At 43.8% G+C, this 16,575-nt stretch overlaps 1 protein-coding gene across 1 annotated transcript in view; it reads right to left on the bottom strand.

The window, feature by feature from the left end:
* Col4a3 (collagen, type IV, alpha 3) overlaps positions 1-16,575 on the bottom strand; it is a 135,139-nt gene that overhangs the window by 75,171 nt on the left and 43,393 nt on the right. Inside the window, exons 2-3 of the mRNA NM_007734.2 lie at positions 5,394-5,450; positions 3,591-3,680 (exon numbers count right to left, since the gene is read on the bottom strand). Coding sequence (NP_031760.2) covers positions 3,591-3,680; positions 5,394-5,450 — 147 coding nt within the window. The remainder of the gene's footprint in view (positions 1-3,590; positions 3,681-5,393; positions 5,451-16,575) is intronic.

Raw genomic sequence — 16,575 nt, 5'->3', positions numbered from 1 at the left:
ATCTGGACTACACAGAGAAACCCTGTCTTAAAAGTAAAATAATGTTCAACATCCTTAATCATCAGGGAAATGCAAATCAAAACAACCTTGAGATTCCACCTCACACCAGTCAGAATGGCTAAGATCAAAAATTCAGGTGACAGCAGATGCTGGCAAGGATGTGGAGAAAGAGGAACACTCCTCCATTGCTGGTGGGATTGCAAGCTTGTACAACCACTCTGGAAGTCAATCTGGCGGTTCCTCAGAAAATTGGACATTGTTCTACCGGAAGATCCAGCAATACCTCTCCTGGGCATATATCCAGAAGATGTTCTAACTGGTAATAAGAATACATGCTCCACTATGTTCACAGCAGCCTTATTTATAATAGCCAGAAGCTGGAAAGAACCCAGATGTCCCTCAACAGAGGAATGGATACAGAAAATGTGGTACATTTACACAATGGAGTACTACTCTGCTATTAAAAACAATCAATTTATGAAATTCTTGGGCAAATAGATGTATCTGGAGGATATCATCCTGAGTGAGGTAGCCCAATCACAAAAGAAGTCACTTGATATGCACTCACTGATAAGTGGATATTAGCCAAGAAACTTAGAATATCCAAGATACAATTTGCAAAACACAAGAAAATCAAGAAGAAGGAAGACCAATGTGTGGATACTTCATTCCTCTTTAGAATAGGGAATAAAATACCCATGGAAGGAGTAATAGAGACAAAGTTTGGAGCTGAGTCGAAAGGATGGACCATCCAGAGACTACCCCACCCAGGGATCCATCCCATAATCAGCCACCAAACGCAGACACTATTGCATACACCAGCAAGATTTTGCTGAAAGGACCCTGATATAGCTGTCTTGTTTGAGACTATGCCAGTGCATGGCAAATACGGAAGTAGATGCTCACAGTCATCTATTGGATGGAACACAGGGCCCCCAATGGAGGAGCTAGAGAAAGCACCCAAGGAGCTAAAGGGATCTGCAACCCTATAAGTGGAACATCAATATGAACTAACCAGTATACCCAGATCTCATGTCTCTAGCTGCATATGTAGCAGAAGATGGCCTAGTCGGCCATCATTGGGAAGAGAGGCCCTTGGTCTTACAAACTTTATATGCCCCAGTACAGGGGAACGCCAGGGCCAAGAAGTGGGAGTGGGTGGGTAGGGGAGCAGGGCAGGGGGAGGGTATAGGGAACTTTTGGGATAGCATTTGAAATGTAAATAAAGAAAATGTCTAATAATAATAATAATAATAATAATAATAATAATAATAATAATAATAATAATAAAGAGTTCTCAGTTAATCTACCTGCAGGTTTCCCATGCCAGAGATCCATTACCAGTGAAGTAAAGCCCAATTCTTCAAAGTAGTCAACGGAAAATTCAGACTCAGCCCACAATCTGAGTTTTAAAAGTGTGCACAGTGTTGTGTGTGTGTGTTTTATACATGTGTGCATGTGGAAGCCAGATTTGGCGGCAGGGTGTCTCCCTCTATCGCTCTCCACCTTATGTTTTCAGAGTCTTTTACTGAATTAGGAGTTTATTGACTCAGGCTGGCCAGCCATGAGCTCCAGGACTTGTCTGTCTCCCTGCTCCCATCCCAGGGGTTGCAGAGGCTCAGTGCTGTGCCTGATTTTCACACAGGTGCTTGGGATCTGAACTCAGGCCTTCATGCCTGTGCCATCTCCCTATCCTAGCATCAGAAGAAGAGAAGGAGAGAAGGGCCCTGCCATGGGTGAGATAAAGATGGAGAATGCCAGGGAATCAGACTTGTTTCGCAAACCCCAAGTATACGTTTAGTTACTGTGGTGTAGCAAACAGATTCTTGGTTCTGTCTTCAGAGCTTCATTTATTCCCCCTAAGCGCCTTCACTCTTCCAGAGAGATAAGGGCACAAAGATTTTCTCTCGCCCGAATATTTGACTCCTATAGAGTTCCCAAATCCCTTGGAATCCCTCATCACACCAAGAGACACATTGTTTTTTTGTTTTTTGTTTTTTTTTTGTTTGTTTTGTTTTGTTTCGTTTTTCGAGACAGGGTTTCTCTGTATAGCCCTGGCTGTCCTGGAATTCACTTTGTAGACCAGGCTGGCCTTGAACTCAGAAATCTGCCTGCCTCTGCCTCCCAAGTGCTGGGATTAAAGGCATTCACCACCACCGCCTGTTGATGAAGGGGTTTTTGATGGGCTCTTGGCTGGGGTGGGGAGCTGGTCACTCCCCCCCCCCCAGAAGCTTAAAACTCCAGCCGCAACCCCATTGTCTAAGGAGCAGGGGGAGCAGAGGCCGGCTTAGGAATGGATCCTGTTTCCTAGAGGAAAGCTCTGCAAGCATTCCAGCCTTAAGGTGATTGCAGAGAGCTTTGGGCTGATGGGTATGTATGTGCCTGGAGAGTGAGGTGCTTCAGTTCCAGGGGATGGAGGTGTCTGCCAGAGCACCTTCAGTGCATCCTGTGACCTTGCCTGTCTGTTCATGTGCATCCTTTACAATAAAGTGTTAAACACAAAGGTCCTCTTGAGTTCTGTGTACTGGCATCGTGGGGCCGAAGTGAGGAGAAAATGAAAAGCAGGGAAGGATGACTGGGCCAGCGCTTGGCAGGTAGAAAATACATCGTTTAAGTGTTGTGTGTATTATTCTAATGTGCATGTCAATACAGCATGGGATTTTAAAAGACTCCACAGAGATCAATTATAATTATTTTTTATAGCTTATTAGTTCACAGCTTGTTGGAGGTCAGTAGTCAGGGGAGTGAGTTTGTGTGCCTGACAGCCCAGGTGTCTGGCTAGCTAATGTCCCCAGTTGGAAGGAACAGTATGCCGACCTAGTGGTTCACAGTTATTTAGTAAATCCTCTTGTGGAGCCCGGCAGGCCCTGCTATAAACCATAGTTGCCCGGTGCTCAACAGACCCCACAAAGGAATGGGTGGATGGGGAGACAGGAATAGAATCAGGGATAGGGGACTTCCAAAAACAAAGGCAGACAGATCCACACAATCTGAAGTAAAGCAGAGGTTTATATCAGGTAAGGACCCCAAAGCACACTTCACAGTGGTCATTTGGAGGTCACCAGTGAAGTTCGCAGGATTGTTTTCAGGGAAGAAAGCCAAAGGCAAAGTGGCTCTGGCTGAGGGGAGAGAAGCAGGAGAGCCACAGGTATCACACGAACTACTCTTTCAAGAACCCGATGAAAAGAAAAGACAAGGAGAGGATGAAAATCCTTTGGTTTGGGGACCTAAAAAATCTAGATGGAGTTGTGTGCCAGCAAACCTTGTATGTTTCAACACTAAGATAGGTAAGCCAACACCAAAGGGGTTCCAAGACCGGGGTGGGGGAGTGTAAAGGGCAGAGGTGAAAGGGCAAAAGACCGCCTCCCCCCCCCCCCCCATGTAAGAGGTGTTTGGATAGACTCCTAGGCAGAAACTACACAGGGCCTGGGTGGGTGAGCTGGGTGAATGCTTAGCTAGGACAGGAAACCAAGAATTTGTTTTATATCTGCCAGATGGGAGATTCTCTGTACGGTCTCAGTGGCCTATGTGGTGGGCATGGAGATGGGTTAGGTGGACAGAGGGTTTGTCAAGCTTGCAGGCCCACATACCTTGGGTCCCTGTGGTCCAGGCAAGCCTTCAGGACCTGGAAATCCTTTCTGGCCAGGAAATCCAGGGGAACCAGGAACCCCTTTCTCCCCCTGTTAAAACCAAAAAGAATCCAGAATTAAGCGGCAGTTATCCAGCACCACTCACTACCACAGCACAGCCTTCTCCTTTCAATGATGCTCTTCCCTTGCATCAAGGGGTCACTAGTTAGCACTCAGCTCCAAGGGTAGCCACTGTCTACTAATATATGTCCATAGGTTTCAGAGTGATGCCCATATCCTTTAGAGACTTTTGCCAGACAGTAGACCTACTCAGGATAGATGTTAGAAGGACAGGGACCGAGAATTGAAAGAGCAGTTTTGATAGAAAGTTAAGATTAGTGGAATGTGTTTATTGAAGGATAGAGATGGTGAGGATGAGGAGTAAGCTGTATTTTGAGATTTTAGTAATGATGGAAGGAAAATAGAATACCATGGAGGCGTGGACTCAAAAGCGTTCTTGTTATAAGGGAATGAGTCCCTCAACCAGCTGTTTTCATAGGAGTTTCAGGAGAGGCACCAAGGGCAACATAGCAGAAAGTCTGAGCGGAATGACCGTAGATGATGCTGTGGGGAAGCGCCTGGTAGAAGTGAGTGAAATAGAGTTTCACCAACAAAAAACATCCTCTTGAACCAGAATACTGGAAACAATCCTCAACACTCAAGGCCATTAGTTAGTTTGATCAAGTTTGTTACAGTGGGCAAGTACAATAAATAAATAGATAGGTAAACAGATAAGAAGGATGGATAGATAGATAGACAGACAGATAATAAATAATAAACCAACAGAAAAGATCAGAAGTCTGCTACTTTACGCTTATATAAGTCAAGCACAGCCAATAAACAGAAAATAAAGAGATTTACTAGAGCTTTCTTACCATTTAGTTACTCTCATGTTTTAAATTGGATCATGCATACAACTGGGACTCAACATATGCCTGGATACAAGTTCAAGTACAAAGAGAGACATTCCAGAGTAAATATGAACATGCTACATTCATTCACAGCTTAGGTGGAGAGGGGCGGACCCTAGTGCAAGTGAGTTATACATATATTACCTATAGATAAAATAAGTATTGAAATTATCCTATAAGTATATATATATATATGTATATATATATATAAATGTCTTATTTAGATAGCTCAAAATGTGCTTTCTTTGAAGTAATTTTAAGAGTTACTTTTCATATTGTTGAACGATTAATTAATACCTCCGAGGAAGAAGAGGTTTGTAAACAAAAAAATACTTTAGCTCTGCCTCTGCCTTAATTGTCATAAATTGTGAGTTAATGGAGCGAACTGATGAGATTTCACAGCCTTCTTTTTCCTTGAATTCTGCAATGGAGCTTTGAATTTTTGTTTCAACAGGGCTGCTGCCAATTTCGCCACCAGGGGGCGGTCTTGTTCCAGTGCAGCGGCACAGCGTTGCGGGTTTCAATGTTTACATCGAAGCGAGAGAATCAAGTTGTTTTAATTTCTTCTCTCATGTTTAGCAACATTATAAATATAGAGTATGCTAGGGAGGCTTTCATAGAAATGTTCTTTTTCTGCCAACTTGCTACTTATTCAGCCAAGAGAGTTACAGTCTGGCTGCCAGTATTTACACAAGGTAGCCGGAGGAGCTTTCAACATTGTTTAAGGTTAATGTTTATATACAATTACTTTAAAGGTGGATTTAGGGGACTGGATGATGATCTCCACTACAGAAGGGCGAAGTGTGACCGACTCAGGCATCTGTGAAGAGGCGGCGAGAAGTTCTCTTCTTACCTTCTCCCCTTTGGTCCCCGCGCAGAGGCATTGTCCTTTGCCTTTGCAGACACAGCCCTGGGAAGAGCAGAAGAGGACAGTTGGTGGATAGCGAACTGTTTTCTGTGCTTTGAACCTTGGACACCAAAATCATGATCCGCATGACATTATGGCAATACTTCAACGAAAATGAATAGAGAAAAACATCACAGAAGAAATGTCAAATGACATAAAAGTGTCACTTTTTAAAAATCAGACTTAGGAAGTTAGGCAGTTTAGTTGTGGGAAAGGTGAAGTTGGTCAACCCTCTCCCTTTTCCATGATAACAAAAAGATGAACTATATGAAACTGCCATTGTTGTAGGTGAGAAGTGGCTTAACGTTGGCATATTTTTAGATTCAGCAGAATGTGTGTGTGTGTATGTGTGTGTGTGTGTGAGATAGATAGAGAGAGAGATAGATAGATAGATAGAGAGAGAGAGAGAGAGAGAGAGAGAGAGAGGCAGGCAGGCAGATAGATTTGGATTCAATACCTGGCTTTCCTGTGTGCACCATATCTCATATGTGACAGTTGAATGCATACCATTTTCTACATGTGGTTCTAAGCTTTGCTTCCCTGAAATAGCATTCAAGATTTGTATAAGAATATTAATGTCCAGATGCCGGGCAATGGTGGTGCACACCTTTAATCCCAGCACTTGGGAGGCAGAGGCAGGAAGATCTCTGAGTTCAAGGCCAGCCTGGTCTACAGAGTGAGTTCCAAGAGAACCAAGGCTACACAGAGAAAGCAAAAGCAAAAGATGTTGATGTCCACTGTATGTCTTTATGATGGTATCAGAATGATGTTTCTTTTATAGAAAATGAGGCACATCACTGAGTTAGGGAACTTCTATCTAGTTACTTTGACACATACAAATCAACTCTAAAAAATATTAGCCATCTACAGAAAAGCAAGGAGAAAAATAATTGTAAGTAGTAGATTTAATATGTACTTTAATACACCTGATATATTCTAAGGTCATACATGAATCTTTATCAATATTAACTACCAATTAGTTTGCTCCTATAGAAAAATATAATTGGTAATTGACAATATCAACTGGTAATTGATGAGCTATTGAGGAGAATGGTAGGGAAATTTGAAAGAAAACAGGGAATTCTACTTGTGCAACTTAAAGGAAAAAAGGTCTCAAAATCTAATGAACTGAATGTATTTGCTTAGGTTAGGACAGGAGGCTTTTCTGCCATTCACAGAAGAGGGTGAGAAATGATTTCCACACTTCCTGCCCTTACCCCATTCATGCATTGTGATCTCTTGGATGAAAAGTACCTGGCTGAGACACCCACAGTCTCCAGGTCACAGGCGTCTGTAGTGATAAGAACCGATTCTAATTATTTCAACCTTGCCTTCCTAGTGTTTTAACTGTCTATATTCCTATCAGTCAAGTATTCAACTGCACTCTTCTTAGGAATGGGTTGCCTGAACGCCCTTGTCATCTGGCAAGCTGTCAGGACGGCAGATTCCCATCTCTGCCCCATGACCAGCTGAATCAGAAACCTTGGGACTAGGTCTCAGGAGTCTCTTTCATCAAGACCTCTTCGTTGCTAGTGATTTCTTTCTCACGGCTGAGAACCCTGTCTCTGAATGAACTTGACATCATAGGCTTGGAGTTTCCAAGCCACTGTCCTCAAGTAGAGTATGCCAGGGGGCCCTGGCCCCTGTCCTCAAGCGATAGCAAGAAGTTCTGCCTCTCTCAAGCCACAGATGCCTCAATCCTCATCTCATTTAGGGAAAGGGGAGGGGACATGTTGGCCCTCCTCTAAACCTGAGACTATTAAATGGGGCCACAAGGCAGGCTTAATTCAATCTTATTTTGTCTATCTATCTATCTATCTATCTATCTATCTATCTATCTATCTATCTATCTATCTATCTATCTATCTATCTATCATCTATCTATTATCTGTCTGTCTGTATATCTACCTATTATCTATCTATCTATCTATCTATCTATCTATCTATCTATCTATCTATCTATCTATCTATCTATCTACCTATCTACCTATCTACCTATCCATCATCATCATCTATTTGTTTTGAGTAAGAGTTGTTCAGCCTTCACTCTGGAAACCTTTCGACTCCAGCTTGAGCATGAGTGTCCATGCTGAACTCCCTTGGTCTAGGCTACAACTCCTCTTGTATCCACTCTCATAAAGCTTCTATAGTTTCCTGTCGTGTTTAATGTATCTTTTTCTGATGGCTCAGTGTTCCAGGAGAGAAGGAACTTCCCAGTGTCATTCATGTCAATGTCCTAATCGTGCCACATATTCTGAACAAATGCTGGGCTCATTGGATGGAAGTTTATGGTTTCTGCTGTGACCGAGGTGCTTGCTCTAGGTCTCTGTGGTTCATGGACAATTATGATTACGGTGAAGACAAAGCCGTTGGCAACTCTAACGTGTTAAGACCGACACAAACTGAATTATTTGTTACTTGCTTGGACTGAGAGATTTTTATCAAAGCAGTAAGACCTCTTGAGAGTTGAAAGGCAGTCCAGTAAGCAGTCTTACATTGTCCCATTTAAGTTTAACTGCTGTTGATGCAATCTCCACATACCCTTCATTTTCCTTTGGCTCTGTTGATCTCCCCCTCTTTCTGTCTTTACCTCTACACACAACAGACAGACAGACAGACAGACAGACAGACAGACATCACTCAAAACCAAATGAGCATATATTTATTTTTATCTAATTCCAGCATTAAAAGTAGGAAACCGAAATGAATCCTTGCTTATTAGGAGATTGTTGCTTTATTTAAGGTTCTTTTCTTTTTTTAAAAAAGTCTTATTAATTTATTTTATGGGTAGGGTACTCCATCTGCACGTACACTTGCAGGCCAGAAGAGGGTGTCAGATCCCATTACAGATGGTTGTGAGCCACCATGTGGTTACTGGAAATTGAACTCAGGACCTCTGGAAGAGCAACAGCCAGTGGTCTTAACCACTGAGCCATCTCTCCAGCCTCTCTTTAAGGTTCTTAATGATGGCAGAAGTTAAAAGCTGTCTAATATCTAGGAGATCTTTGATTTTATAGTAGAGCTATCATCACTTAAAAAAAGACATTTCTATGTGTGTATATATGGACACGTATATGTATATATGTGTATGTAAATGTATGCTACATGTGTGCAGGTACCTTCAGAGGCCAGAAATATACTCCCTAAAGTTAGAGTTACAGGTGGCTATGAAGTCCAAACATGAGTGCCAGGAGCTGAACTTGGGTCTCCTGGGAGAACAAAATGTGCTCTGGACTGCTGAGACATCTCTTCAGGCTTATGATTTAATCTCAATTGATATGTTTTTTTTTTTTTTACTTTAAAAAAGCTGTTTCAGACACATCTTTTGGAAGAAAAACTTTCTTTCAACTACAAAATTATTACAAAAATAATATTATATAAACATTATTAATGGTAACTATTATTGTGTTGCTATGTTGTAGATGGTACTGGAGTCTTGAGTTCTAGGACTGAGCCACTCTTCTAGCCTTCAATTTTATTTTCATTCTTTTTTTCTATACTGTTTTCATAGAAATATATATTTTATCCACTTATTTAACCAAATTGTTCCGCACCATCTACTTCATTACATCCCTGCATGCTACAGGCAGAAATTAGAGTAGGAATAATGGACTCTTGGTAATCCTAACACTCATAGATGGACACAGAGTCTCAATTGACTTGCTGACTAGAAGGTGTGGAGAGAATTTCTAGGAGCCAACGCAATGGACAGGCCTTTTACGTGAGCCCACCGCAGCCTCGCTTCATGTGTCTGCCCTATTCTTGTCTGCTTGTGGCTGTGCCTCCACAGCTGGGCCAACAGCTGTCTCTCTGTGCCTGGGTTATCAGAACTACTCCAGAATCAGCCACACAGTTAGGGTGTGTCCTGCCTGTGTCTGTACGCTCATGCTGGCTGGGACTTCAGAGTACGTGATCGTCTGCAGACTACTGGATTCTCCACCTGACTGGATGAACTCAACATTACAGTAAGGGCAGCTCTGTGGCAGCTTTTCAGGAGCCTGTGATGATGGAGAGGGCCTGGCATGGGGCCCCCCAGAGGTGATCTTGCATGCAAGCTACAGTCTTTTCACTTTTGGCATTTTTCTTTAAATACAATTTAAAATTTGCAAGTATGTTTCAATCAATGGATCACTAGATTATTGGACTAAAGGGTGCCGAGGCCATAGTTTCTTTGAGTATTTTGAACCTATTGTCGAAACACCATGACCACATTAATGATACAACCTATTAATTATTATTCAGAAGTTAAGTCCTTAAAAAGCCCTATGGCCAGAGGCCATCATTAAACCAACACAAGCGATGGTTATTTCTCAAACAACGTTTTTATGATTTTTCCTTTTCGACAGCAAAGTACTCCTCAGTGGCCTCATATTGAGCCTCCAGGAGGTTAAGAATAGGAAGGTCTCAGTAATACTCTCTCTCCCTTGGAATCAGAAAGCTGCCAGAATTATGTTGTAGCATGTTGAATATTAAATCGTTCACCTGGAAGAATCATTCTTTTGAGGGCCTCAGAAAGCAAGAGAAGCATTCCCAGTGGAGAATCCAGATGATTTAGAACTTCATTGGCCACATGTATGTCCTGCGGGTTATCAATTCAGGTTCTAACCGGAGCTCTGGGTCAGTTGGCAAGGGCTTCCTAGTTGCCTCACTCGAAAGCATCAGGATTTGTCTTGGGGCATGTAGCAATTAGTGAACAGAGAGGCCATGAATTTGTAAGAGAGCAAGGAAAGGTATATGGAATGGTTTGGAGAGAGGACACTGAAGCGGGAGATGATGTAGTTATGTTACGACCTCAAAGAATAAAAGAAAGAAGATCTGCCTTGTGGTGGTTTGCATAGAGGAAGAGGGATCAGTCAAAGGTGGCCTGTAGAAGGCTGTGCACTCAGTAAAGCCTCAGGCATTGGGGACTTCCCCTCTCTCTGTTCTACACAAGACTGTGTGCCAAAGGACAGCCATGTGACTGTCTGGTCTTATCCTCAGTCGGTCTAAACTGGCCATGTCCTCCCCCCCCCCCCCCCCGACATTTCCTCCCAAGTTTATCCAGTGCCAGAGAACTGGCCTTGACTTCTAGAATAAAGATGAGACTGGAAATTCTTTGTTAATTCCACAACTGAATTATAACATCTGTTACCAGTATCCTTAGAGAGCACCATGTATGTTAGTTGATTAACCGACTGTTATTTGCACACAAGTGCAGATACTATACAATTTTATTTATTTAATAAAATGCTGGCTAGACATCTCTGTGGTAATATATGTAACAGATGGACAGCTTGGTCCTCATGTGGGACCTCTAACAGCAGGAGCTGGGGCTCTCTCTGACTCTGTTGCCTGCCTTTGGATCCCTTTCCCCTAACTGGACAGCTTTGTCTAGCCTCAATAGGAGAAGATGCCCAGTCCTGCTACAACTTGATATGCCAAGCAAGAATTTTGATATCCATGGGAGGTCTCCCCTTCTCTGAGGAGAAAGGGAGGGGGGCATAGGGTAAGGGCTGATGAGAGAGAGGGTTTAGAAGGAGAAAGGGAGGGGAAGCTCTGATTGGAATGTAAAATAAACAAATTAATCAATAAGAAGAAATCTCTGTGATATTTGACGCTCATACTGATAGGTGGCAAAGTGCACGAACAAGTGTCAATTACTTCTCGGCCGTTGCCTAGGTGGCACGGATGGTCTCTGCTTCAACTTCCACAGTATTGACATCTGCACTGCAGATCGGCTTCCGAACCCAATGACATCACACATCGGTACAGGAACCCCTGCCACCCCCCCCCCACCCCGCACATCTGTTGCCAAGGCAACCACCCACATTCCCAGAATCCACTAGGCTCACCTCTCACCTTTACCTGCAAGCAGCTACGCCAGTATCCAAACAAAAGGCAGATCCCCTTTGACGCCCCCCCCCCCCGCCCCCGATCTCTCTCTTCTCTCCTTCTGAAACCTCATGTGGAACTGTTTGGCCTGGTGTAGGTCCATCTGGACGTGAGCCGCGCTTCTAACACAACACACAGTCCACCTATACATTGTTAAAATGAGCAAGTATTTGGGGATGGAGAGATGGCTGAGAGGTTAAGAGTCCATGCTGCTCTGCTAGAGGATTTGAGTTCTGTCCCCTGCATCCATGCTGGACAGCTTACAACCACTCGGAACTCTAGCTCCAGGACATCCGATACTCTCTTCTGTCCTCTGCCAGTACAGCATACATGGGTCATCCACCCACACAATCATACACGTAAGGGACAAAATAATAAACAAGAGATCTAACGAGAATGTGCATACATTCTTACCGTTTATTGAAAGGCCTTTTTTTTTTTTTTTTTTTTTTACCTTACAGCATGGGGTATTCCCAGGCTGTCTCCCATCCAAGTTCTAACCAGGCCCGACCCTACTTAGCTTCAAAGATCAGATGAGATCGGGCGCGTTCAGGACGGACATTTTTCCTTTTCATTAACAGAAAAGAAATTTCAGATCCTCCTCCTCCTCGTCTCTGACCATGGCATGCCTCATTTCTGCTGGCTCATGATATGGAGGTGGCCTCCTGACCCCTCTGTCTCTCTGAGCATCCAGCTAGCCTGGGTCAGTGGGAGGGGAAGTTGGCATCTTCGAAGCTGGTTCACACTCTACTGAGCAGGGCTGTTGATTTTGCATTAAAATGATTGACCGTGCCAGTCTCTGTGCCCGGCCAGTGGCCCGAGGCAATGGTTTTTGTATGTGAAAAGAAGAGCTGAGCAAGTCCAAGCCGAGCGGTGCCAGACAGGCCCTACCAGCTGTTCTCCGCAGCCTGGCCTCCACCCAGTGACCCGCAGCCTTGGCAGCTTGCCCTCGGGCAAGGAAGGACCTAGCGAGTGGCTGTCTGCCTCACCCACAGCCATTACCACTGAAGCTGCCACACTTCCCATCCTTCAGCTCCTGCCTGGGGAGATAGCTCTCGTCTAGACAGCTAACCCAGGCACCCGCTTTGGATTTTCTGGTTGACAGCAAGCATGCAGATGACTGATTCTGACAAAGAAGGTAGCAATCTGAATTCGCCCACACTTTGGTAAAAACGCGTTGGTCCTGCCCTGTGTTACTGCAAGGGGTGAGGTGTATGTTGTTACTGTGGGCTCCAGCTTCTCTTTCCCCTAAAACATTTTTAAGATTTTTTTTTAATTTTAATTTTTTAAAATTTCTTTTAAAAAATGGATATTTTCTTTATTTAAGTTTCAAATGTTTTCCCCTTTCCAGGTTTCCCCTTCAGAAATCCCCTATCCCATCTCTCATCCCCGTGCCTCTATGAGGGTACTCCTCACCCTCTCCTGCCTTCCTGCCCTGGCATTCCCCTACACTGGGGCATCAAACACCATCAGGCCCAAGGGTTGCTCCTCCCACTAATGTTCAACATATGCGGCTGGAGCCATGGGTCCTTCCATGTGAACTCTTTGGTTGGTGGTCCAGTCCCCGGGAGTTCTGGTGGGGGGTGGGGAACTCAACTCCCCCCATGAAGGTGCAAACCTCCTCAGATCCTTCAGTCTCTTCTCCAAATCCTCCATCAGCAGCCCCCCCCCCCCCCCAAGCTCAGTCCAATGGTTGGCTGCAAACATCTGCCTCTGTATTTGTCAGGCTCTGGCAGAGCCTCTCAGGAGACAGCCATATCAGGCTCCTGTCAGCAAGCACTTTCTGGTATCCACAATAGTGTCCGGGTTTGGTGACTGTCTATGGGATGGACCCCAGGTGGGGCAGTCTCTGGATGGTCTTTCCTTCAGTCTCTGCTCCACACTGTCTCCATATTTCCTCCTGTGAGTATTTTGTCCGCCCTTCTAACTAACTGGCATGCTTTTAACTATGGACTTTTCAATCAAATGTTGTTTTGTTGATTCTGTGTCCCTTCTTCCTCAACCTCTGTCACCTCCATCTCCCTGTACTCCTCTGTCTGCTCCCACCCATTCCCCACTTCCTGCTCTCACATCTCCTGTGTCCTCTAGGTCTTTCCATTTCCCCCAAATCTCTCCTCTTCTCCTTCCTAGTTTCATGGTCTATACCATATGCACTCCCCTACACACACATGCATATAGGCTTATAAGCTGGGGTCCATATATGAGAGAAAACATTACATGTTTTTCTTTTTGAGCCTGTTGCTTTGGTTAAGAGAACACTTTCTAGATCCATCTGTTCTCTGCCATTTTCATGACTTTAGTTTTCCTCACAGTTGACCATAATGCCTGTGTGCACATGCGATATGGTTCCAACGTGCACCGCATTGTCAGGATCCACCCATCTTTTCCATTTCCTTAGTCTCTCGAACCATGCAGCAGTAGATGTGCATCTGCAAGCCCATGTGTGGTAGGACATGCAATCTTTGGGGTATACTATTCTCATAAATGGTACAGCTGGGTCTTACAGTAGTTCTGTTTTTAATTGTTGACAAATCTCCGTACCTACCGATCTCCATAATGGCTGAACTAGTTTAGATTCTCACTAGCTGTGGGTAAAGGTCCCTTTTGCCCACATTTTCACCAGAGATTGTCACTGGATTTCTTGATCCCAGCCATTCTTAGTGGGGCATGTGGAGTCTGAAGTACAAAGAGTCGGTGTGTTGTTCCTTTCTCATTTCCCTCAGTCTAGAGAAAGTCCCACTGGCCAGCACAGGTTAGTCTGGGGGGAGGGGCCATAGTTGCTTTCCCTCACCTCCCTAGCTCTACTTGTGAAACACTATTGGCTTTATCATCTATCGTCTGAGATTCTTTTTTCTTAAGAGGTAAAGAAAGCTCATGTACTATGGGGTTCATGAAAAGAAAATCTACCATGTTACTGACACTGTTTTCAGGAATGAATAAATCCTAACAAAAATTTCCTTGAATGCACCAAGCAGTAGAAAATCCAAACTAAGGAGTGGATTTCTGGGGATTCTGGTTCCTTAGGTCTTTCAGAAAATCCTTTAAATAATGCCCTTTAATCCTTTAAAGTGTACCTATGTGCTCCTTTGCACTGGTCAGCTGCTAAGGAAACTTTGCTTGTTGACCAGGACTAAAGCATCCAAGTTTCTTGAGACACTCTAGGTCTACAGGTGTGTCCAGCCCACAGTCTGTGAGCTGCATGCGACCCAATGCAAAGCCATCTGCAAATGCACTTAATATATTAAGAGACCTTTTTGAAGCTTTGTTTGCTAGCTTGGTTGTACAGTTCTCCAGTGTGAATTTTATAGATGAAAACATCATGTCACAACGTCAAAAGGCCGAACACACCGTCAGTCTTCCTCAGTTGTTGATCCTGAGTGTAGTAATACTGACTGGCCAGGCAGGATGGGCCCACTGGTATCACAGAAGCAAATCTGGTATGGTGGTAACCAGCTGCTCTCTGGTTGGATTTTATGCCCACTCATCACTGGAAAGAACTCATAACTGTTACTGTAAAGCTAGCCTTAAGCTTGTGACTTGAGAGATGACAGCTCCTGATAGGAAAACTATTGCTATTGTTTTGTTAAATGGACATGATGCAGCTGATCAATTGCCTAATGGACAGCCAACTTTATGCTTATAGAATGGTTTTGTTTTTTGTTTTTTGTTTTTTTGTTTGTTTTTTTATTTGCTGTCACCTTTGATCAGCCATGATGGCAGAGGCTTATAATGAGTCAGATATAGCGAATATTTAACTGTTAAACATTCCACCATAAATAGAACATCTTTATCACTCCCTCCAAGGCTCGAGGAACGTTATGGAGAAAGGAACAGAAGGAATGAAAGAGTCAGATGGAGTAGGGTGTGGAGCAGTGTGGAACGCTGACTTCTGGGCATGTCAGGGCTCTTCCAGTCTTGAACTTACAGAAGCTGTGATTACACACACAAGAGCTGCACAGGGGCCTGTCAGCACCCTGTCATGGAAGGGAGAGTGGCTCCTCAGGTCTCACCCTCTCTGAGGATTATCTACAGATAAGTGGAGAGAGAGAGGGCGGGGAGAGAGAGAAAACAAATCAAATGGAGGTAAAATAGCTGTGTGGAGGTGAAGCTGGCTTCCCCCTGGAGCAGAACTTGGGAAGGAGCAGCCAGGAGGAGTGTGCTTTAGTCCCCTGCTTTTCACGCCAAGGGTATTTTATTATTATGTTTTCACTCTGTGCAAGGTTTACTTTGCTAAAAATTAACCATAAAAGTTGAAGGTCCCATCTAGGTCAGTTTTTCTGAAAAATCAAAATTAGCACTCCAAAAGCAAGCCCAGAACAATAAAATGTTTATCTCAAATAGAGAATATGTCTTCTACTTTACATCCGAAGTCCCATAGTGTATTGCTTGTTTTCTAATATGACTAAACAGGCTAAGTTCATCTTAGAAGGTATTTCTCTCCATTTGGAAAACTACCAACTCCGCTTTGATTTCCTAGCAGAAAAAAAACATAGAGTCAGAGCAGACAGAGGAAAGTTTTAAAAGGAAAACGATTAAGGCACTTGATGAAGAAGCCTTAAAGCTCAAGAATTTCTACAGACACATCAGATTTGAGGGGTCCCTCCGTGGCTGTTGATGGGAGACAGTGGCTTTGAGATATTGGGTGCTGAGATGGCCTTGACATCTCCCATCTCCTATTCATCCCAGGACCAGTCCAGATCTTCTTTGGAGACTGGATCTTTCTATTTGTCTTTTGGAAACAAGCACACTGAAGTTTGGAGGAGATTTTGGAAAGACACTGACCTTTCTGTTCAGGGCTTGGCCTGTGTAGAGACCCAGGGTGCATCCGTACATTTGTGTCTAAACTGGGCTCCATCAAAGCGATTTACTACACTGCCAAACCTCTTCTTCCCGAAGAGCATAGGTGATGTTATCTGAGTAGAAGGCTGTGTAGGGTTGGGCACAAGCCAAGAAATTGTGGGCATAACTCTTCATAAAGGACAAGAAACCCTGAATTAGAATTAGAATACATTCTATTCATATGTATGTATGTGCACTTTGTGTGTGTGTGTGTGTGTGTGTGTGTGTGTGTATACTATTTCAATGTCCTTAAAGTTTCATGTACTCTAGGCTTGCTTCAAACTTCTTTACCCACCAACTCCACCTTCTAAGGGCTGGGGTTACACCTGTGCACCACCACACTCAGTTTATGCGATGCTGGGAATGGAACCCAGAACTTCATACATGTTAGGCAAGCTAAATCCCCATGCCCTGAATT

This window comes from Mus musculus, chromosome 1, assembly GCF_000001635.26.
Source record: "Mus musculus strain C57BL/6J chromosome 1, GRCm38.p6 C57BL/6J".
Taxonomy (NCBI): domain Eukaryota; kingdom Metazoa; phylum Chordata; class Mammalia; order Rodentia; family Muridae; genus Mus; species Mus musculus.
Note: the sequence above shows the minus strand (reverse complement) of the source record. Positions and strands in the feature narration are given on the sequence as shown.